Raw genomic sequence first — 25,241 nt, 5'->3', positions numbered from 1 at the left:
TTCTTTTAAAACAATATTTTTTTATTGACAATGAATAGTAATGAAACAAATGATAAAATATACAAGGTGAATGCTTTAAAAAAATTCGGAGTACTATAAATATACACAAATTATTTACAAAGTGAACAATAGGAAAATCAATTTCCTAAATAGTCAGGTTTATAACAATCACAAACAGTCAAACTATCGTAAGTCACGAGAAGTAACAAGTGTTCGAAGTACTAAGTTTCTTTGTTAGGAATTCAAATACTAAGTACATCGAAGTGAAGAACAGTGAATTAAATCGTTCAACGACTTAACCAAGTTCATATAATGACTATAACAAACTTCTTCAGGGAGTCTAGTTATTGCTATTGCTATCATTTCAACAGTTTGGTAAAAAGAATATTCAAAAATGAAATGCAGGTGAATCTGTCAATTTCATTTTTTCTTCTTCTAATTACATTTCAATTCTATCAAATGCTTTTTCTTTTTTAGGTAATGTATAAAATGCTATTTTAATTAAAGTTTTAAAGTTTGAATATTTTTTCAAAAAAAAAAAAAAATCCGATTAGAATGCAAAATAATAGTATAATTTTTAATAATTAAGATAATTTTTTGTTACAATTTACAGGGGATAAAAATTTAATCTTTGAAAATCAAGGCATGGTTGAATACTGTTTTCGTAAAACCTTCATCAAGATAAATAAATACACTCTTTCGTTTCAAGGAAACACACAAAGCTTCTTATACGCATACAGTCACAAACAATATAATATATACATTACAAACAAGGCACTAAGCATTGTAGAAAGACTTTCATATATAATATATATATAATATTCATTTATATATATATATTTTATTCACATGAATATTCACAGTAATTAGCTTTTTAGTACGTTCTTTACGCATGACGCAAATGATAATGTTTTTTCTGTCATCAAAAATTAAAATTTTGAAACAAATAAAGTTAATTAAATTTATTTTACCAAACAATCTAAGGAATTGTTTTGGAAATACACTATAAAAAGAAATGTTAAATTTCCATTTTCTGATAATTCTTGTAAGTACTTTAGCACCATGTTTCCATACCTTTCAAAGGTATTTAGAAAAAATATTTTTTAAAGCAATGCTTCTTCGCAAAGAACGTAGCAAAAAGACATTTTTTTCACCACAGACCACGAACCAGGCGTGGATTTGAACATGCAACTTTTCCGGTTTTTAAAAGACTTTTTAAAAAACGAAAAGGCTTGCGCGCTTCGCAATTCACAAATTTTCTTTGCATCTCAACTGTACAAATATTAAATAAATAGGACTTAGGACTTGTAAAATATCTTTGGATCAAGTTTGAAAGGAATTTCTTAGGTAGTAGCAACCCTTCAGGTCCTTTGAATCATAAAAGCAAGCATTAAAATACAACACATTGAAACTGTAAATTACTTTTTTAAACACCCAAAATTTATTTCGGTATAAAACCTCAATAATAATCGATCATTTTCTTTCTTATTATTTTTTTTTAATGTGCCAGCGTCAGTAAAAGACACAAATAATGTCAAGTTATTTTGGATTTAATTTATCAAATTTTGAATAAAAATGCAGACTCTTCATTTTCACGTTTTTTTAAAGTTGGGAATGATAATGATTAAATTTTTTTAAAAAAATCAGACTTTGTTCTTTCCGAGACCTTTTCATTAAAAGAAAGAATGGAAAGTGCTCCGCATTTATTATTATTATTATTTTCTTTTTTTTTTCGTTTGATATTATGTGTCGCCATTTAATGCTTGCAGATACAGTTTTAAGAACATATTAGATCATTACTTTGAAAAGATAATGATTTAGTCCATAACTAGACCTCTGTCGCTAAGAGATCTTCTGGACACGGATGTTTATAGTGATCCCCTATGATGTAGACACTATTCCGTGAACACTGATCTCTCTCCAGCGAAAGGTATAATGATGACTCACTGAAAAAGATGGAAACACCAATTTTAGATTGGGGTTTGCAATCTCAAAACATGCATTAAAAGGTCACAAAATGTAGTGTTAGCCAATAAAAGGGATACTGGGAAAATCTTAGGGCATTAAAATTTTGGAATTTCTGTTTATAACATCGTATCTCGAACAGTTCAATGATTAATTGCTTTAAGAGTTCAGAATGGCAAAGAAAATATGTGAAAGGGAATTTATGAAAAAAAAATAATAGAAGCATTCACCCATTTTATTCTTTAAAAAAATGACACATTTAAAGCTTATTTTCAACAAAAATCCATTTCAATATATTTTTCTTTACTCTATCAACACTGATTATGACAACCAATATTCAATATAAAAAAATCAGTAGCTACAAATAAAAAAAAAATGTCAATTTAAATTTATAAATCAAAATGTCCTTTCTAGAATATTTTATTTATTCTGTATAAAATTTGTGAGTGAATAAATGCATCAAATACTATGAATCTATAATTAAGAGGAATACTTTTTTAGACGACCCTCGAAACATTTCTTAATAAATAATTTGCTTCAAAATCCGATGCCTAATCAATTTTTTCATTCTGAGGAAGATAAAAAAGGAATGCACCAAATAAATCTCATAGCATCACTGGATCGATGCCCGAGACTTCTTTAAAATACTGAAATCCGTTCGCTTAATTTATCTTCCCAATCACATAAAATACAAATTTGGTCATTCGACATTTACACAAACAGTCAACTGTTCGTGTGAACTATCTATTATGTACAAAATAGAATAATAAATTACAAATAAATACATTTTATTTTAAGGAACTAGATCACAGACTGAAGATTTCTTATAGTATTTACCTTTTACTAGAGGGCAGCTGTTGAGGGAGAGAATCTCTCCTGTCTAGTGTCCTAGGTGCACAATCGTGCTCTAAGTCTGTGTCCAGCATTTTGCTGGTTCTGTTGCTGCATGTGCAGTCTGTGTTTAGGAGTTTTTGCGATTTAGTCCTTTGCAAGGGATCTTCCCCTGTTTTCTGATATAAAGAAGAGTCATGACCCTCATTGGTCATTTTGAGGGTCTTGTGGCCCGGTTGGCCAAAAGTGTTTATTATTTGGTTATCTAGACACTTATTGTTCATGACACTGTTTTGTTCATTTTGTCTGCACGCTTCAGCGTCCATTTCGCGCTGTTCACGTTTCTGTCTACGACGCCTGATTTGCCACACCACAAGCAGAATAATTAGAATGCACATTATAAAACATAGGGCCGAAATCACTATAACTAGTACAGTTGACATTCCTGCGTCATCCGTTTGAACGACCTCTTCCTCCTCTGATACCTGGTGAGCAATCTCTAGCAAGGCAGTCGGATTAATCACCAAGTCATTGTTCATCCGATCGTGATGGTCTTCAGGATTGACCACACCTTCTCTAGGGTAGTCTTTATCCAAATCGGATATGCCACTTTCTCTTCCATCAATCCTACTGGAGATGAGACCATTTCCTTTCGGAATGGATACAACAGTTTCAACCAGTCCTTCCGGAGTCTGACATTGCTTTCCTTTGAATCCAGAAACACAATGGCACACAAACTCATCCACCAAGTCTTCGCAAGTACCACCATTCAAGCATGGGTTTGATTGGCATTCATCTATGTTTATAGAGCAATCTTTCCCCTCAAATCCTGGCCGGCAATCGCAGCTGTAGTCATTAACAAGATCGTGGCAAGTTCCACCATTTGAGCAAGGTTTTGTAAGACAGTCATCCACATTGGTTTGGCACAACGAACCCATAAATCCCGGGACGCAGGCGCAACGGAATGAATTAACATCATCAACACAAGAACCGCCATTCAAACAGGGATTGTCGAGGCAATCGTCGATATCCGATTCACAGTTGTCGCCCGTAAATCCTGTCGGACAAATACAACTGTAAGAGTCGTGTTTATGCACGCAGCTTCCACCTAGAAAAACAATGAAACGATCATAAACACCAAATTTATTTAACACTAATAGGTACAACATATTTAAGACGCTGCAATTTGAGAAGAAAGTTTTGTATAAAAACTTACCATTCTTACAAGGACTGGGATCACAAACGTCCTTCTGTTTGTCGCATTGAAGTCCTTCGAAAGCAGGAATACAAACACAAAGGTAGCCGCTTGGCCCATCAACACAAGTCCCGCCATTATGGCATGGATTTTCCGTGCAAGTACTAGCCACCGTTTCGCAATGTTGGCCAAAAAATCCAAGGGAGCATTCGCATGTGTAGTTTTTTCCAGTGCTCTGAGGATAGAAAAATATATTTCAATTAAATTAACTGAATCTATCTACTTTAAAAAAAAACAGAAAAAAATTACCAATTTTTTTTATAATAACAATAACAAATATTTTCTTTTATAGATGAAAGAGAAAAAGAAATCGCATTGTGAAACACTGTAGCCTTTATTCAATAAAAAAAAAAAAACTATAAAGATTGAAGTAAAAAATCAGAAAAAGAAAGAAAGAGCGCTGTTGTGTAGAAATTTGAAATGGAGCTGCAATATAAACTGTAATAAATAACAGTTGATTTCACTCAATATTTTCTTCGCGCATGACTGAACCATAAGAGAAAAAAAATGGGTAGGGAGAGGGAGGGAGGTGAACGAAAACCTTCTAAAAGACCGTAGGTGACCAATGTAATTGTTTCACCGCATGTTGGTTCTTTATAAACATGCTTGAAAGACCCTTTCTTGTTGTTTATTATTTTCACTTTTCAGTTTTTTATCCCAATTGAATTCTTTCCATTCTGTAAATATCGATACACTTGTTAAGATATTTTACAAAAACTACATTCTTTTACCGCTGGATGGCGCTGATTAAGCGCCGCTAAAACTTACAATTCCAGGTGTTGGATATCACGAGAAAACGTGCTCATCGAAAGAGCATCATTTTAAAAATGTATTTCCTTTGCATTGTAGAGAGAAGCAGAGGTCATAAGTTAACTACTTTATTGGTTCGCGAAAGGATAAAAAAGAAAGATAACTATTTCGGAAAATTCTTTTAGAACGCTGTGTTAGGGCACTTTCATTGATCGCATGCATTAACAACAGAATTGATGGATGCACTAACGTATTAAAATATTTTAAATTAACTTTTATTGTTTCCACTTACCTTACATGTACCACCATTCAGGCACGGCTGGTGAAGACAATCATCAATTTCTTCCTCGCAATTTGTCCCATTATAACCTTCTGCACATGTGCAAGTATAAGACCCATGACCAGTATTGGTGCATGTTCCGCCATGCTTGCAAGGCTTATGATTCGTACAATAATTCAGATCTGAAAATAAAAAAGAGCAAATGAGTATTTTAAATCGGACATCTAATCTCTTTCAACGAAATAAAATTCTTAAATAAAAATATTTAATACTCATTAAGTTAGATATTTAAAGAGCTTTCTCAAAACAACAAGTCATTAATTAATCGGTTTGAGCTATAATCTCCAGCACGGAGGAAAAAAAAAAACAGTAGCTAGTAAAGCCGCATAATTAGCACTTCTAATCCTCTGCATAATAAGAACATTGGTTGCATTATACTTTTTTCTTTTTCAAGCAACATTGTCACTTCCCCTTCGCGTCCAGCCACTCAGACAACTACACCACATGAATATCAGTGGCTGGGAATCGCATTTATTATTTAATTGTCGTAGATTGTTTTGACCTTGGCATAGAGTACGAGCAGAAAGGTAAAGCAGTCTGCTGTAAACATATTTGAGTGGTCAGATTTCAGAGCACAAGAATGGCAAGTAGCCTTTTTCCCCCTATTTTTATTCCTACTTTAATTCTTATCCCTCCCTCATTTGAACCGGAAGTGTTAAAACACGCAAACTATTGAAGGTGAACTTAAACAAAGGAACCCAAGACGGCGGCCATAGATCACGTGATACAAGCAAAAAATAAAAATAAAAAGACAGCAGCGCTGGACATGGGAAAGAACACGGCTTGCCACAAAGAACAAATTCGTTTGCAATTTGTGAGTTTTTTCCTCCCCACTCCCTTTGTGTGTGTTGTATTATTCTTCATTCTTTTGTTAAGATGATTCATTCAAATCATCTTTTGATATCTTTAAGAATTCAAGCAGGATTATACATTCTTTAAAGCTTCTGAATATGCTTTTCATACTTATTTTTTTTTTTTTTACTTTGATAATATTAAGGAATTTATATTATTCGAAGGATAAACTGATCGATTTATTTAGGTACATATGTAACATAGGCCTACCTTGATTGCAAAACAATCCACCCCATCCTTCGTCGCAGTTGCATTGCCATGGCTCGTTGCAAGTTCCATGGAAACATCCAGGATATCTGATGCATTGATTGCAATGAGTGCCTTGCCAACCGAGTCGACACCTACGGGTAATAAAAAATAATTAGTTCCCCTCATAAATATATAGCACCGAAAAAAAAAAGAAGAAGAAAACTTATTTGAATCCAGGATTTTAAAAATATAACAAATGCATTATTTTAGAAAACGCCAGGGGGGGGGAAGAGAAGGAAGCTGTATGCCAAAATAAGATTACAGTAATACTCAATACTAAGTGTAAGCAAAACCATCTATTTTCTATTGCTTCTGAAAGAACTTGGTAATGGGGCAAGAAAGTGATGGGGAGGGCAGTTCTCCAACTTAACCGCTTTTAGCCCCTCTGGCTTCTGTGCACGCAGATAAGATAAAAAGTCCTCGAATTTTCAAGGAATTTCCAAAAGGCAGAGGATAGGTAATAGAGGACCCCCCTCATAGGTACAGGATAGATAGCGCAACAGGCCTGAAAAATCGTTGCTTATGGGTGTGGCCTGCAGTTAATGTTTTTCTCTAAAACCTGCCAAGTAGAGGTACAAATAATGCTTTTGAAAAAGGTATAGATTTCCCATCAGTGTTTTTCTATCTAATAAATAAACCTAGACAGAGAAACATTACTTACTTGCACTCGTTCGGTTGGTCACAGAATCCATGATCTTCATGACAGCCAGGTAAACACACCGCTGTAAGTAAAGAAGAAAAATATTATAAGATTTCTGCTTTCATGGTGTCATCAGTAAGCTACAAAGATAATTGATATACCCTAAAGAACGCACAAGGGGTTCGGCGAAGGGGAGTTCAGATTAGAAAAGACTGTCTGAAAGTAATAATGGCCTTAGCTTGGATCAAAATGTGTTCGATAATTGACTTCTTTCGACGGCCATGGTGGGCCAGCATTTTTATTATCTTTGACATAACTTCTGAACTTATTCTCTTGTACTTAATTTTTGAACATTAGATGCAATGTAAAAATTTTCATACTGCTAGAAATAGCGTGAGGTGTCATATATCTCTAATCTTTTAAATTAAAAAAAAACTAAAGCATGAATAAATTAAATTAATCTTTTGATAATTCATCTTTCATTGGCTTAATTCGTAGTAAACATTTATATTTCTAATTTCCCTATTTATTTAAAAAAAAAAATTATTATTTTTTTTGATGTACTATTAAAGGATAAATAGTTAAATATAAGGAGAAAACGAAGTCAAATATTCTATCTAGACACCTCTACAATATGTCAAGTTGCAATAATCTTTTTTTTTTCTTCACAACTACTGATTCATATGTCTCACTTAACTTTACCCCTTAAGTTACCATCTGTATATACAACTGGGGGATGGGGGTGCAAGCATCTACATCCCTTCCTATCCAGATTAAGAATTTTAGCATCTTCAAGAACTTTTCCCATAAGACGTCGATAAGAAGGGAAGAGAAGACTCTCACGAGAATGGAAACCCGCCACTTCCTGAAGAGTTTGTTTCCCATCATAGGCACATAGGCAATTTAGATCCTCCCCGACGTATACAAGATGCTGCTGCTGTCTGCCTTTACTTCCTCTTGGGGTCTTGTCTGGGGAGAAGTGGGGGGGGGGGGAGGTACCTTCAAGGAGGTGGGTGAATTTTGCATCAAACTTCCTTTTCCATTTTTTCCTCTCCCTTATACGTATTTTTTTTATTTGATCTCGGCTTCCGATACCCTCCCCTTGGATAAGGGTTCGACTTGTAAGACGTTCACCACGACTCGGTAGGGACCGTCCATTGTTTGGGGGAAAGCGAACGATCGCGAACCAGATGGAGGACAAGACTTGTATATAGTGTATATGCTCGCTCCACACCCTACTCGAGTAAGGACGCCGTAATTTTTTTTTCTTTTTTCGACTCACTTTTTGTTATTTATTTCCCCCGTACTAGCGAGAAGTCGCCAGCTGGTAGGCTTTGTCAATGGCCGCAGCCAGCTGCTGTGTTTTCGTGGATGATTCTTTAGAAAGGAAGGGGCAGTTGCAAGCAAATGCAGCCGGTGTTTCTTTTAGACTTTCCCACCCTCAAAATATACATAGTCACAATAATGTCACAACTTGATTTTTTTCTAATTAGCGTTTTGCTGTTTTAATGAAGAAATATTCCCATCAGACATTCAAGAGTCCTCAATAGCAAGAATAAATGCAGCAGATTCCAGATATTTGCATTATTTAATAAATCCTTACCACACCGACAAAATTATCAACATATGAATCTAAAGTCATTAGAGTTCAATTACCTATAGTGCAATATTCTCCTTTCCAACCTCTGTGGCACACTTTGTCGCCAGTGGGACTGCAAGTATAATGTCCAAACTTATCATTTCTTGGTCTGCACAATTTCTCACAGTTTTCGCCATAATAATTATCCAAACAACGCACTCGGATGGCATAGGAGAAAGCAGTATGGTTGGTCTTGTGGATATCCTGGGTCCAGTACTGACTGACGTCCAACCATCGCTGAGTTGCCAGACGAGTAATTAGCTTACGACCAGGTCCTGCAAGAAATAAAAAACACAAAAAAATTTAACTCCTTGGAAAATGATCAACCAAATACAGTATCGATGCGTCCATAGAGAAGTTTAAAGTTTTCTCAATGGATATCTAAAATCTGTCAAAAATCATTAGGTCATTAACTAGGTCAGAGGACCATTACAGCAGCAGATCCCCCTCCCCCAGGCTACTGTGGACATCAGATCACGTTTGTCTCTTAATAGTACAAGCTTGCGTGAGCTTTCGATACGCTTCAAGAAGTGTGGGGCGCTAAGGTCATAAAATAATAGTCGTTGTACCCCTCTCCATGTTTTATAGCTGATCTCCCTTCCCTCCCTTTCTTTTCCGAGTAGCTGAGAGGACACCTTCTGGGTTCCTTAATTGTCAGTTTGGCTATAAGAAAGGAACTACGGACATGAACACACGCAATGTTTCTTATTAAGAGCGTAAGAGCGGCATGAAGTCGTTTTATTTAGCCAGTTAAAAGCACTGGTCATCAGAACGGGAGGAGAGAATGGTAAAAAAGTTTTTTTTATCTACGGAAAATTCAGTTTTATGATGAACACTTTCGAATGACTAAGCTTAAATCAATTGTCAAAGTAGATATAGAATAAGCCGAACTTACTGTTGTGTAAACTTCCGCTAACATTTTTGATCACTGACTATGTATAGATGAAGCATTAAAAAAAATTGAAAACATGAATCGTGGCATCAGTTTTCCTGCGAGGAAAAAAATGAGAATGTAGCAAACTTCTTTCTTTATCCAATATATTTACTTATTCTGGCATGTAATCCAATGCCGGAAGGGTTAAAAACTATCTTTGACATTTAAGAATTCGAGTTCCTTTTATCTACTTATTTTTCTTTTAATCAAAATAAGCCTTGTGGGTGGAATCCGACCATGTCTTCCGCGATGCCGACCCTAACCTTGTGCACCTGCAAAGTGGTACGTTTTGATCTCTGACCTTTTCATGAGGAGACACCGTTCCGTAGACTCACTTAATACTCTAGTAACGAATTGCCGGTGGTTGGCATAGCTATAGCAGAGAACTGTGTCATGGGTTGCATAGTGCATTGGTCGATGCACCCTTTTAATTACATCAGCCACAATTCACTTCCAGTTCCAATTACTGGTTGGAGAGAAAAATAGCGCATTTTTACCTTGACCCCATTTCTATTACCTTTTCCCCACGCTGTCATTCATTCACTTGGAACAAGAAAATGCAAATAAGGCAATTTTGAACTTGTTTTTTACTTCCACGGTGCGATATGCTCGTGTAGAACGAAGGTGTGAAAGCCCGATTTCGAGGTAAGGGAAACCGGTGTTAGTGGGACAAAGAGCTGTCAAAACTTCTCAAAAGGATTTACCAAATAAAACTTGTTCATCCACCTCCCTTATGCAGGAAGTATTCATTCCAATCCCACGATTATGTCTTTTCTTCACTCTTTATTATTTAATCAAATAGTATGCGGCCATAAAACAATTTATGTAGAATTATTTTTAATTAAATCGTAGAATTGTTGCTAATTTATGAGTTCATTAATAGTTTCATATAGTTCATTCATTGAATTTTAATACTTATATTCTCATTTCTGAGATTTATTGTTGATGAAAAAAAATTGTAATAATAATTGTACAGCTGCTGAGTCTCAATCAATAAAATACACAATTTTTTTCATAAAATGAAAACGGAAATTTTAAAGTCTCACGAAATATATCTTTTTGAAATTTATCCCACAGTTACTTATATGCCCTTGAATTACCGCATAATCTCCACCAATTTCCCACCTTCAATTCCCCGCTAGACTATAATCATAAAAATAAGCAAAACTACATCTCGTTTTTATTTCTCTTAACGTATTCGTGGTTGTGGTTTTCTAAGATTAGCTGCACATCTTCTTCTTCCCTATGATTCTGTAATAAAGGATGCGCCTGCTTACGTCACGTACGAGCACCAGCACAATTAGTTAGAGCTGGACGCGAAGCGTAGTGTGACGCAATGACGCGACAGATGCAACCGAGAAAGTAGGTCTAGAGGATGTCGACCCCCCTTCCCTTTTCTTACTTCCCCACCCCATGGGAAAGTTTTCTCTTTTTCTCAGACGATTTCGCCTCGTCATTCAGTATTTTTTTTTATTCCGTTCATTTTTTACGTGTGTGACTTTTTTTCTCTCCCTCTGTAACCATCAAAAGTCTCAAGAACGGTGTTATGAATGACTCTCTGATAGGATTACGCTACTGGTTACAGTCAATGAAATTCCGAGTTAAAATAAATTATATATCATTGAGAAGCACATCAACAAACTATTTAATTTTCCCTTAATATGAAATGTTTTATATATATTGGTTTGCCAACATAATTCATAAACCATATTTCAATCCATATATTTGACAAAAGCAAAACATAGAGAACATAATTAAACTTGAAAAAACATGCATATAGCTGCAAGACGGCCACAATATATTCGTCTAATCCGCAAAGAAAGTAGATTTATAATCACAAAAGAATCACACCAGCGACCATAAGCAAAGATTATCTGGCACGCAATCTTTCAAGCTTAGTGACAGATACCAAATCCCTTTCCAGTCATAGAGTGAATCGGTAAGATTATATTGGCGCATTCTATGGAATTTCCAATCTCCCAACATTTAACTGAGCAATTATTGTACTTAACCGAAAAATGAATCAATCTTGTGAACTGACACAGAATCTATTCTTTGTCCTTGTTTCAGTAGTTTCTATCGGCCATCACAAGTAAAGGTTTAGGGAAGGGGAACTAACTCTTTCATGTGAACAGAGGGGAGGACCTTTTCTTAGCACAACCCCCAAAATTGTGGACCTGACAGATGGTCAAGATTTCGAAAAGCTTCGTTCCCACGGATTTAGGGATGGGGGTAATGACGGGGGAGTAAGGGATGGGATGGGCTGATGAGCTTCTTTGGTCTGTTAACGTCTTCCAGGTGATAGAACAGAGGAGGTTTTGAATTTCAGCTACCGCTGACCACAAAATAGGAAGGAGGAGGGGATACAATGAAGGTCCCTCGGAAAATTAACTGTCAGTCACAGATTAGAAAGAAATTCCAACAGATAATTACGTCCTAAAAAGAAAATGATCTTGTAACGATAATAGTAAATGTTTTTGGAGACGTTGCATAATGTAAATAATTTTAGAAGGAAGCCAAAAAATGTTTTCGAACGTTAAAATTCATTTCGTAGATGATAAAAGTGTAGCATTCTGCAATAAATTTTATTTTAACTATTAATTTTTTTTTACATATAATACATTCATCTCGATGGAATATTTTTTGACATACATCTTTTTAATATGGAATTTTATATTACTTTAAACTTATACATCATCGTGTACGAATTAATGAAAATGCGACCGAATGCTGATGCAGAATATAAAAAGAAGCATAAAATATATATTGATAACAGATTACAGTTTATAAAATCACCTCCATTCCGATACAATTTTCGCATATGAAACAAGGACGTCACCCCAAAAAGTGGAAATTGAATTTGAAAAATGATTTATTAATTAATTCTAAATACAAGGTGAATTCCTTTGTAAATTTCAATTCGGCAAATAATGAACTTATGCTTTTTTCAAGATAATTCGACTATTTCCGCTAACAAATATTGAAATATTTTAAAAAGGAATACTTAACATAGTTCTATGAATACACGGATTGCCAAAACGATTACAGCTCAATAAATTGAATCCTTTGTGACGACAGATATTTATATATTGAGAAGGGTAGCAATGCTATTTACAAAAGAAGAAATATGCCTTTACAATCGAGACTAATCTTAGATACGATGCATTCGAATTCAGTGGCAGAAAGATCTTCTAACAGGATGGCTTAATTAGGTAGTTAGAACGCGCTATCCCTATTATAATATCCCCCTACTAACAGCCCAATAAATAACCTTAAAAACATCACTTGCCGGTAGGGGGGGAATGAAGCGGGGGTAAGTCACTATTAACTGCAGTGGGGGAAAAAACTAAGCAACAGAAATTCTTTAGGAAGATTCGAGGAAATGCCGTCAAAGAAGAAAAAAGTTCGAAGGTGAAAAAGTGGTATAGAAAAATAAAATAAAATAAAGTAGAGGGATGGAGAGAAGGTATTCATTGCTCTTTTTCGTTGAGCATTTGATGAATGGGGCGAGCTGCAGTAGCCAAGAGTCAACCCTCATTAAAAAGCTCCCGTTTTCCAAAGAACCCCACCTAGCTATAGTAGCTAGGGGGTCACCGGAGTTGCCTTTCGTAATGGACACCTGCTGAAAACAGCAGCTACTGTGGAGCAGAACTTTTTTAAGAAGGAATGGGTTGTAAAACAGGCACTTTACAATAGTGCAATATTATAGCAGTGATCATAAAAATTCAAGGTAAATCAAGCAATGAACCTTCGATTGTCCAAGAAGGATTGCACTGTTGTTAAAATCGTAGTTTACAGCATGTCAGGGTATAAGAAGATTATTTCCTAAATTAAGCCATATAATATGATAATCATGCTAGCAATCTACATAATGTTCTAAATAAATAAAAACTGCTTAGTATGTCTTTTTTCAAATGTAATCTGTCTACTTCTCTGTTTTTTTTTAAACAAGTATTTAAAACATATTGTCGTATTAATTTAAGAAGCTAAAAATGATTAAAAATATCATTCTTATTCTTCAGACTTCTGAAATTCGTAATTGTAAAAAAATAAAAATTCGAAAATATAAATTAAGAAAATTATTACATATTTAAAGTGTCAATGCAAAGTTAAACCGATTAACCGATGTTCCATCGTTTTACTTTGAAGCATATATGTTGATAACGATTCAAAAATCGCAATCGTACAGTCACCCTCAATTATAGTAATTCAAAAATAAAAATTAGGTCTCTTAGTTTTTGAATAACAATAAACTCGCTACATTCTTTGAAAACAACAGATGTAAAAAAAAAAAAAAGGCCCGTCATTACAAGAGTACTTTTATCGCAAGCTGTATTCACCGGAGAGTAAAATTCTTGCCCTATCATTTCAGATGGCATGTGTCACACGGTACGATTCGAGACCTAACGAAACGGTAGTTTATGTTTTGTAGAATTCGAAAGCTACCAGATAAAAGAGAACGAATAACTGTAAACAAGAACGCAATCAATTTAGCTACTGTTGATAATAAGTGCACAGTAATCCCCCCCTCTCTGACCCCTCTCAACCGTTTAGGAAAGAAGCGCTTTTCTTAGCACTCCAAAAACGTATGCAGCACGGATACACCTGACGCGCAGGGTTGCAGTAAACGTGTGGTCCAAATTCTTTCTCCAAACACGCCAAAGTAAAAAAAAAAAAAAATCGCCGTAAAAAAGCTAATACTTTTAACCAAATAATTCAAATGGTAATTTTTGTTAATCTATTAAATCAATATTAAAAATATTAAGTAGAAAATGCTTTAAAATATTTATAAATATAAATATCCATTTTTTTTAAAAAAAATTGCATATTTCAAATAATATGCTTTCACCTATCTCTGCTCATTTATAATTTAGGTGAAAATTCGCAAATCAATTTGAGAAAAAAAAATTTACAGCTAACTTTACTTGCTATATCAATCATTGGTAGGAAGATAACATTCTCAATAACATAACTTTTAGGAAAATCTGTGCTGTAAAAGTCTTGGTTTAAAACAATGTTTAAATTATGCAACCCAATTTAAAATTTCAGGGGGGGGACCCGACCCAGCATTATAAATTTCCACAGGAATGCGAAACATATTACTTTCCTTTTATTTTTCAATAATAATAATATAAAAAAAAGGACGATGAAGCGCCAAAGATGGCAAACATCCTCCTCCTTCTATGCGTAGTATCAGCAGCTCGCGCCTACCCACACCCCACACTCCATTCTTTCTTACACAGTTTTCTTTTAATATTTTTTTCCATTCTGTTTTTCCTTAAAGAACTGCGGGGAAAGAGGGAGGGGGGATATGAGGCCAGTACTTATCGTAAGGATGGATCAGAAACAGGCTTTTAGCCCGGGGCTCCTTTCCCACACTAGACTTCCATTGCTTGCACCGCGTCTCATCGGGGTACCTCTCAGCTTGCCTACTTCGCATCTCTGCTACCGTCTGCCTGCCCTATCTGGAGGGATGAGGGGGCGTGCACAAATTGCGGGAGTATATTTAATATTTTCTCGAAGGTGCAGCTGAGAACAATGTTTCTAGATTTAGCTCTGAAGAGTTCTATTTAGAGAAAATTAAGAACTGCAGTAATATAAATATTCATAATGATTATTATATATTATTGAAAAAGTCATATTTTTAGTTTTTAAGGAGTAAGGTGGATTTCGTGGTCTATTTATCTTCACTGCTTTTAATTAGAAAGAAAATTAGTGAATATTTTTTTAGGTACGATAGAATGAATATTAATTATTAATTTATGCTATTAGTTTAAGAATTTTATTGTTTAACTTCCAGAAATAATGGAGTCAGAAGGTTTGTTTACCAGCTAAAGTTTAAAAATAAGTTTCTTTAATGTACAGCAAAAGTTGATTAATAAAATTAGTTTAAATTTAATTTAATCATTGAAACAAGGATATAATTGGAATCATTAAAGCAAATCCAGTCTTACTAGATGAAGCAAAGTTGAAGCAAGTAAATAACAAAATTTAAAATGTCAAAGTTAAATTGATTTACCTTCTTCATCATTAACCTTAATGTTACATCTTTTAATATAGCACTGAAGAAAAAAGCACATCAGCGACTTTAACTACATTAATTCTACAAATGCCATTCCCTTTTGAAGAGAAAGTTTCATTTTGTTCAATGCAAACAAACAAACCGTCTAATTACAAGCTGCATCTCTGGCCTTCAAATGTACGGAAACGTGGATCCCAAAACACACCCGTTTAAAAATAGTTCAATTTTCATTTCTCCCCCCACAACATGAATGAAGACGGAGGGAGGGAGGAAAGCCAAACCAGAGGGAGGGAGGGAAGAGAAGCCGTCGCGCTTTTCACGGACCACAAAACACGATTTCGGCCCCGAGTAGACGTTTCCCTCCCCCCTACAGTTCCCACGCCATGAGCTTGCAAGAAGCAGCGCCGTTCTTCTTTATTTTTTCTTCTCCCTCCCCCTTCTCCTCTTCCATCGTCTGTTGTTTTCTCTCTTTCTTTTTCTTTTGGTGTTTTCTTTTCCTGCAGGGGGCCCCCAACACCTGAGCGCATGCGCGCTGGACGTTGCTCTTTATCGAACAAGATATAGTACCTCATAATAATGGACAGAAGGAGCAATAATAATTACGAAGCTAAGTAAGTAAGACAGGGTTGTTTCGGAATTTTTAAGGGGGATACGAGAGGTTGTTAGACGATATAACTGGAATTTTAATGAAGCCGAAATAAAAACAGAATAAGTCAGTTTTCATGAAATTCGAGATTATAAATTTTCAAATACCTTTAGCTGAGAGTTGGAAAATTTTATTTGTCAAGATTGAAGTAAGTTAGTAGCTAAAATAATTTAGATGTAAGAGGAAAAAAAAACATTTTTTCTGTTTCACAGTAACGAATTTTGAGCTCTATCAGCCAAGTGCAATAATTAATTTTATTGTTTTCAATATTTAAATATAAAGCAAGCATTATTATTTTGATCGTTCATGATGCAATACATTTTGCGATTGTAAACAGAAACAGAAAAGAACTTACCAGGTGTTGAATTAGGTTCACTTTCGTGCCAAGCTTCCACTATCAGAGAAAATGTTCCCTAAAAAGTTGAATAAACTCACTTAATAATCATTCAAAATGCTAAAACAAAATGAATCGTGCAAATTTCGTATACAAAAGAAATGAATTAAAAATAATCAAACTAAGTTTGAAAACAGAAAACTATTTAAAATGCATGCTTAATAAAAAATTTAAAACTATCCAAGACAAAATATCTCTTTATATAACATTTACGCACGTTTATAAATTAATTTAATTAAAAACTATTGATATTTCAAGTTTATTCTAAGATAAAAAGAAAATGAACACATTGTGGAGGATTATAAAATTCATAAAAATGGTGGCTTTGGTTTCTTTTATCATTCTTAAGAAACACAACACGAGAATGTAGCTTAATATTAAAAGATAACAGTTGATATGATTTCTGGCGTTGTTAAGTTACGCTTTAAGTAGAAATGCTATTTCTCCCCTAAAATATTTTAATAGTACAATTAACTATTGCTTAAATTTTTCAAATTACAATAATTACTACGGATATTTGAAACTTACAACATAAAAGTTAATATAAATAATAAATGTACAATTAATAATAAAACTGCAACTTACCACCCATGAAAAATCAAAATTAAACACGATGGGGTTTGTAAATCCAGTCTCAGGGTCGTTAATGGTGTCGAGTTGAACAGAATTATTTCCCAATACTGGTGTCAGCACCTCTCCATAGGTGCATGGAGGGTTTGGATCAATTGTCGTTTGATAGTGCTTAAGACACACTCGAAATCTAGTCCGGCATGTGCCGGAACACATACCGGACGGCGATCGGACACCTCGACAGCAAGTACCGTCGGCATCTCGTCCAAATTCATTCACAAAATTATCCAACCGAAGTTCGAACATACCGGAACATTCCACCTGAAACAGTGTTGGGTTTAAGATTTTCAAACACAAGAATGATGATTTGAAATAAAACTATTCTTCTGAAATATACATGTAGTCAATACACTTTTTACAAAACTGTCGTAAAAGTTCGAATACTAAGCACTGAACGACTACAATGAAAAGAATATACTCTTGTAGAACAATAAATATACAGCCGAAATTAAATAAGGCACCATGATTGAGAATGGTGAATTTTATAACAGAAAAGATGGCTCTAAAAGTTATCATTCTTCAGTGATAGGAATTACACAGTAGATGAAATAAGGGATAGTTTCATATTATTTAATTATTCACTCATCTATTGAAACATTAAATATCGAAACATTCTCCAAATATTTAGAGCTTTAATGGACAGTGCTTTAGATATGATTCAAGTATAATAAGAAATGAATTTGTTTTTAGTATCAAGTTTCATTTTAAAAACGCCGGACTTTCAAAGTCGTTAAAATATTCATGCCATATTATAAATTTATCACAAATAGTTTGTTATTTGCATTAAAATCAATAAAAAAAGTGTATATGAAAAGATTTTGAAAAATGTATAAAAAATATTAACGATTCTCAAGTTTATGCTTGAAATTGCTTGAAAAATACAAATATTGTACACTGTTGTAGTGCAAGATTGTCTAGAATATATAACGTTGTTAATAATAATAATAAAAAAAAAGTGTTGAAAGCAATTTTCTTTTTAATTTAAGGAAAAAAAATCTATGAAAAGGTATTCCAGATTTTATGCACTTTTATTTTACAAATACTTGCTTTATAAAATTTAATGTAGTTTTAATTATTGTCTCTCTGACTATTGAATTTACTATTGTCTACAAATTTTTAATACTACCTGGTTTTGAAAAACTATTAATAACAACTGAAAATATTAAGAATTTGAACACTTTTTATAATATCATAATACATTATATATTTTAATATATCATAAACTGAATCATCTCACATTAAATAAGAAAATATTTTCCCCATTTTCTTTTGGTGCTTAATACTGTAACTTAAGATTTGTGAATCAGGATTAATAAATGAATAAAAAACAAGCAAAGTAGTAGCAGTATGCTCTTGCTGAAATTCAGCTGTTATTTATTCATCTAGTTTATCTTCAAAATAAACTCATATTTTCGAATTAATTAATATCTTTCCTACTGCAATGAATCTGCCAGTTTTTAAAGATATAAGGTATGCGAATTTCGATGTGTTGGTAAATGTCATGACAGGCGAAACATTCGCTTACATTTCATCAAGATCTCGGCAACACAATGGCTTTTACACAATATCGAACGCGTACTCCACGTTTGCGATCGTAAAAGGCGCATGCTATGTTTTTTGAATACAATAACATGTCTTATATCACCACAGCTTCTGGAGTATTTAACTTGTCATATTACCGAACGTAGAGTAAAATTTATGCCATATTTGTAGATATGAGATACAATGACTGTCAGTTAAAGCTTCACAAAATCAATGAAGTTTAGAATTTCATAATTGTTCAGTCCGATTGGCAACTATGAAATGTTTTGTTCCTCAAATCCCTAAAAGGACAGAGATGTTTTAGGTAAACATGTTTTAGATAAATTGCAATAACATATCAACAAATAGAATATAAAATTTGAATGTTATAAAAAAAAAACTGAATGCTTCTTTGTATTATTTTACCTAAGAAAATTTTGCTTTGATAAATTGGTTCAGTTGAATTAATTCTAAAATAAAATATTTCAACTGTTTATCTACTGCCTTCTTTTTTTCCATAAAATTTTAAAATATTTATCATAAGATCTTTAAGGGATAATATTTTGTAGTTTATTCATTTCAAAAACGATTATTTAATACTTTAGAGTATTTACTGAATTATAAATGGAAACGCTTTGATAGGTGCTTAAAATTTTGAAGTCCTAATGCTTTGATATTAAATGAAAGTATTTTATTTATATCGACTTTGCTAATATTCAGTGCAAAAACGTTTTATATTTCAATCTCTTATTAAAAATCACTACATAAAACGTATTACAATCTAATGATGTCCTGTAAATATAGATGAATATGTCTAGTATTGCTTCACACGCCTACAACTCAACACAGCTGAAGTACACAGAATCGCCACCAGATGGCGGAAGTGTAGCGTAAATCTGGAAAAAACCGTGTTATTGCTTTCCAGTTTTCAAGCTCGTAAGTGAAAATTTTGATCATCTGCCAAATTAATATAAGCATGTTTATGCTCATTATTGATGGTCTAAAAATCATTTGCATTTTAACTAAAATAAAATGCTAAAGAAAAATCCATTTTTTTTTCTTAATTTAATCATTTAAAAGAATTCAGTTATCATTATCTTCGTAAAATCCAAATGAATTTTTGGTCAAATCTTTTTTTTCGCTTTCAACTTCATTCCTTCTGAAGGAAAAAGTATAAAACAACACAAATCTACGCGTGGCTTAAAGGCTTCAAGTTTGAACTTTTGCGCAAAAAGAATAAATATGCGCCTATTTTCGCACGACCCGCAGTTCAGCTGACCCTGACTGACAACATAAGAGAACGAACCATCTTCACTCGAACCTTGAACTAGTTGAGAACGTTTTTTGTATTCTAATTTGAGGTCTACCGCTTCTACAAGCTCACGAACATGCCCTATTCGCATCTTCATGCGGCATTTCAGAATTAAAATTGCTAATTTTATAAAGGTTAAGAAGTTGGGGATCAACAAAAATTCAATGATTTACTACCTTTAACTGGTACGAAGCATGCGATATTTATTCTTTTAACGTTATAAGTTGTTTTCATTTGGTGTATCTGCTAGCTTTCCAAAATAAAAAATAATAATACTAAAGAGGCTGATTTTTATTTACTATTTAATAAAAAATTGTATATTTTATTTTACTATACGATATAAGGATTTCTTCGGTACATCGCCTCACAAACATTCCTATTTAATAGATTTCGGGAAGTGCTTATAATATTTTCATACAGAATTAAAGTCTCAAGACTTAGTATATTGATCGATTAAGAAAAATCTTTAATTATATTTATAGTAGCAACTAATAAAAGAAATTCTATAAAAGTATCCACTGAAAATGAGATAATATTTTTCATTATTAAATTCTTATTAGTGATCCATATTTAAGATATTTAACAAATTTAACTGTTTCCTCAGCAAAAATAAGTTTTATGTTCTTTATCACAATTTAATACATTGTGTTAAAAGTACTTTACTTTTAAATACTTTATGTTATCAAAATTTCTAATGCCCTAATTTCTTATAAATAAATAAATTTAATTGGTTGTATTTTAGTAATAATCTAGCTATCCGCACCATTGGAATGTTTTTACTCAATTTTGTATTCTATAGCATTGAAAAACATAAAAAAAGTATTCCATATATTGACAGATAACTTTTCTACAAAAGCTTAGTAACTTTGATGAGAATGATTTTAAAATGTTGATTAACTTACCTTGGAGATCCATAACGTTAATATCACAAGAAATGCCAAATTACCAGCCCACCGCATGGTAGCTGATGGCATGACCGCTGTATAAAATCCAAGAGAACACAGCGATCACGATTCAGAATATAACAAAAATCCACACTTTGGGTTTAGTTAGGAAACATTCCGTTGTCACAGATCATTATATGAGGTTAAAAATCCAAATCACAGCATAAAAATCCTCATGTAGCAGAAGAACTTTAAAAACACACACAATTCTTGTTCTTTTTTTACAAAACAATAACGTTTCTTTGCGAAGAAGAACACAGGAAATAAAAATCCAGTATGTGGTGCGTTATAATAATTACCCAGTGTTAATTAAATCCAATTATAAACAGGGCAATTAAAAGATCACAAGTGGCTCGCCATGCAGAGAAAGCGTGTTTGTTCGTTTCGAATTTCCGAACGGGACTGGTGGCAAGCACGTCCCCGTAATCACACTCCGTCGTTCGACTTGACTAGTATCCAATGCGATGTTACTACGTCCGCGCGCAAGCGAATTCTGAATTTTATACAACGCTCCGGGACATAGACTAGTCGAACACATAATGAGCAGGAGCGCGCTACCACGCGATTGGCTGACAGCAGCGGGCCACCCCATTGGCTCAGGCTTCTCCCGACGGATCGCTCACTTCCGTTCGCAACATCGATAACATACAATGCTCTCTCTCCCGTCTTTTTCTCTTTTTCTGAATTAACAGACGATTTTTTTGCTTTATATTTTCATTATTTCACTTCTTCAGGTAAAGTCGTGAGCTTGCTACAGACAATTTTTTTCCGGGGGTTTTCTTGAGATTTTGCACGTAGTAGAAATCCATGATTATGATTAGATTTTTTTATTTTTCTTATTTTCGGTTTTCTCTCCTTCTCCCTCCTTTTTGGGTCCTGTGATTTTGTATGCTGAGAAAGAAGGGGAGGTTGGTTGGCGAAGGGGGGGGGGTAAGGATCGTCTTAAGAAAATTTTGGTGCGACGGAAATCCTGTAGAAAAGGTTATGGTCCTCAATCTGAAAATGTCTTGGGAACAAAAATCGGACGGGATACATGGAAATAGATTAGAAAATCGAAGGGAGGGAAGTAGGTTTTAGCACAGGAAAAAATAAGAGAACAGGATAACCTCCTTAAATGCTTTTTTTTATTAATCTATATACGCAGTATTTTTGAAGATTAATAGATCGTTTCATTAATTTTAATGCTAGAAGGATAAATTAAGAAAAAATAATAATTTTTTTTTCATTTTTTTTTCATTAAAATAAGATATATTCGATTTGTATTTGTAAGAAGAAATAACTTTATTATATATATACCTTTTGCTACTTTCTTTTTTGTTTTTATTAAAATGTGAGCAAAACATAATACTTATAAAAATAAGAAAAGTGAGTAATTCATTTAATACAAAGAACTATTTTTAAGAAATCAAAAATTTTGACGATAAAATGATAAATAATTGGACTAGCAATAACTGTTAGTATTATAAGATTTTTATACAATTTTTTTGTTTTTCTGATTTAGAAATTATGTAATAAAATTCTTACAGATTTTTTAATTGACATATGAGTTACATTTTGAGATGAATATGATTAACGTCGTTTTTGTCATATGCGATTCAATCAAATACTGTAAGATATGTAATATTTCACGATTCGAGCAAGAATAAAATATAGATATCTAATTAAAAAGTAGACAATTTAAAATACCGTTTAAAATTTGGTATTAAAACAATTTATACTGCTTGTAACGATTGTATGTCAAAACTTTTTTGTGATGCTTCATTAAATAGAAATTGAACGTACAAGATATCAAGTATTAAATTTTTGAACAAAATTAAATAGGGAAGATAAATTTTCATTAATTCAAAAGCTGAATCAAGTAGAAATAAAACATCACTCCTATTCGCATGCTGATTGATCCATAGTAAAAAAAGACCGGAGTTCTCGCAATAAAAAGACGCTAGGGGGCAGCAGCTGAAAGCGTCACACCTGCGCGTGGCCATTTCCAAATATGGACTGGAGTACTATGATCACGTGATCGCAGATGGCTTGAATGAAGCATAGTGCTCGACTAAATCAGAGTAACAAGTTTTAATGGATTTTTTTTTTCTCTCGGTTTTCTTTCGCTGGTTTTATGATTAAATTTTCTTATTTACTGAGTTTATCCATAAAATGCAGTAAGTCTCGGTTGTGAAATAATTATGCAATGATTGTTTTTATATGCGAATTCTGATTGAAAAATATATTTCTTTATTATTTACTACGTAGAAATTTTTTCAAACACAATTGCCTGTTTAATTTTATAGATAATATTTTATTAAAGTTTCAAAAATTTATAGAATATGGTAATAAATTTGTTACCTTTTAAAAAAGCTACAAGCCATGGAATCAAGAAATTAAAACCAAAAACAAATTTAAACATATTGCCCATTATTTCAATTTAAAGTAATTTAATGTGGTCTTTGTCAAGAAGAGCAAAACAAAATGTAATTGCACTTTTTCTAATTTCCTGCCCTGTAAGTTGTCTTTATCGTTTATCCACTGATTGCACTGCGAAAGTTGTTTAACAGTTTTTAGTACAGCAATTTTATCAATACAAAAAATTGTATTGTTTTATACAGTTGCGAAATAATATTTATCCATCAAGAAATAAATACGGGAAAAAATTGATTTTATAATTATTAATTAAAAAAAAATTATCAAAATATATTCCAGGGCATTGAATTTTAGTGAGCTTTTAATTTTACTTATCCCTTTTTTGATCACCAACGTGTTGTGCACATTTTATCTAATGATTTTAAAACATCCCATTATGGAAAATACGCGATTAAATGTTAATTACAAAAAATGAAAATTATTTCTACTTTTTATCGCTCATGAACTGGATAAAAAATATCAACAAAAATATCTTTGTTTCATTTCTGTCAATCCTGCTGGGGAGCTATAATATTCTCTTCCACTCTTTTTTCTGATAACTCTATTTCTCTTATTATTCTTTTTCAATATATATTATTTTAAAAGTTCTAAACAAACAGAAATAAATGCGAGCCTCTAGTTTCCGTAGATAATTTTATTGGAAGGTTTTTCAATGCATGAATATCTTGAAAATGTTACAGATAATTGTTTATACAGTTTTTCACATATAGACGCAATCAGCAGTCTATCCAAAGCAATCGGCATATTAACACAGTAACATGATTCACACTTTTACTTAAGATTTAGAAGAAAGAGTTTAAAGGGAATTTATTTTTGGTGTTTCAAAATTTGACGATTTAGAATAGAACAAGTGCATAACTAAGAAATATAGTAGCTTCTGCAAATATTTTAGAACCTTTAGAAACTAAACTTCTCATTATTATTATTTAGAAAAGTGCTTCATTTTTTGAGATTCTCAATCGCTCATTATAGTATTGTTGGCGCATTTTAAAATTTAGAAGATGCATGAAAATAATTCTTTATTTGTTTATATTTTTTATTTGGCATGATTTCTTTTTTTAAAGCATTCTTAAATATTTGTAACCATTTTTCCGAATGTGGACCTGACGATCCTAGATCTTTGACATTTTACCTGTCCTGGCACCTCATAGCTATGCCGCTGGTTAGGACAGATTAAGCCTCGTGCACCTTTCTTTTCTCTATTTCTATATAAATATTGTATAGCCATATCGCTGCAATGGTAAAATTTTGCAAACATTGTATGTAATAATATCTCTTAATTTAATTCAAATCTTATTTAATTTCCTAATTTTTATCTTAAACCAACCCATGTTAGTTTATCTAAAATGTTCTCTTATTTCCAGATAAAAGCATATTTTTTTAATTAATTATTTTTAATATACACTCCAAAAAATTGACTTTCCACATTCCGAGCGATAACAACTTTTTTTAAAGGTATTAAAAACAGTATTAAAGGTATTAAAACCCTTTTCTAAATCGTCAGGTGTCGAAGAAATTCTTAAAAGAATCTCTTATTAAAATGACTGAGGGAAAAACTTCTCGCACTTTGGTCTTGTGTCGCTATATTAATGGACGCGTATCATTGCTTCTACTCTATTACAAATTATGCCCTCCCATGAAAAAATAAACTGTATCCACAGAATTATTCTATACACACAGAGAGAGAGAGAGAGAGAATTCTGGTGAAAAAAAAATCATGTGCAGAAATTCATTCATAAACCTCGATGCATTTTCAAACACACAGATGGATAGAGACAACTCCATTTCATAAATTTGTTAAAAAATTCAATTGAGATTATCATTTTGGTATAATGAAGATATCGAAATTTTTACCATATGTATGCATGCTTTTTTTTGTTATATATATATATATATATATAT

General features: G+C 32.9%; 1 protein-coding gene across 1 annotated transcript; it reads right to left on the bottom strand.

Annotated features, from left to right (window-relative positions):
- Positions 1-21,416, bottom strand: LOC129959778 (delta-like protein D). Its single transcript, XM_056072672.1, has 10 exons — positions 20,883-21,416; positions 17,103-17,408; positions 16,479-16,536; positions 8,539-8,796; positions 6,904-6,964; positions 6,204-6,334; positions 5,094-5,263; positions 4,013-4,226; positions 2,803-3,904; positions 1-1,946 (listed from the first exon to the last, which is right to left on the bottom strand). Exons 1-10 carry the CDS (start codon positions 20,952-20,954, stop codon positions 1,829-1,831), a joined length of 2,490 nt encoding a protein of 829 aa, XP_055928647.1. The 5' UTR covers positions 20,955-21,416; the 3' UTR covers positions 1-1,828.
- Positions 21,417-25,241: the final 3,825 nt, after the last annotated feature.

This window comes from Argiope bruennichi, chromosome 2, assembly GCF_947563725.1.
Source record: "Argiope bruennichi chromosome 2, qqArgBrue1.1, whole genome shotgun sequence".
Taxonomy (NCBI): Eukaryota; Metazoa; Arthropoda; class Arachnida; order Araneae; family Araneidae; genus Argiope; species Argiope bruennichi.
This window is presented reverse-complemented; position numbering and strand designations above follow the sequence as displayed.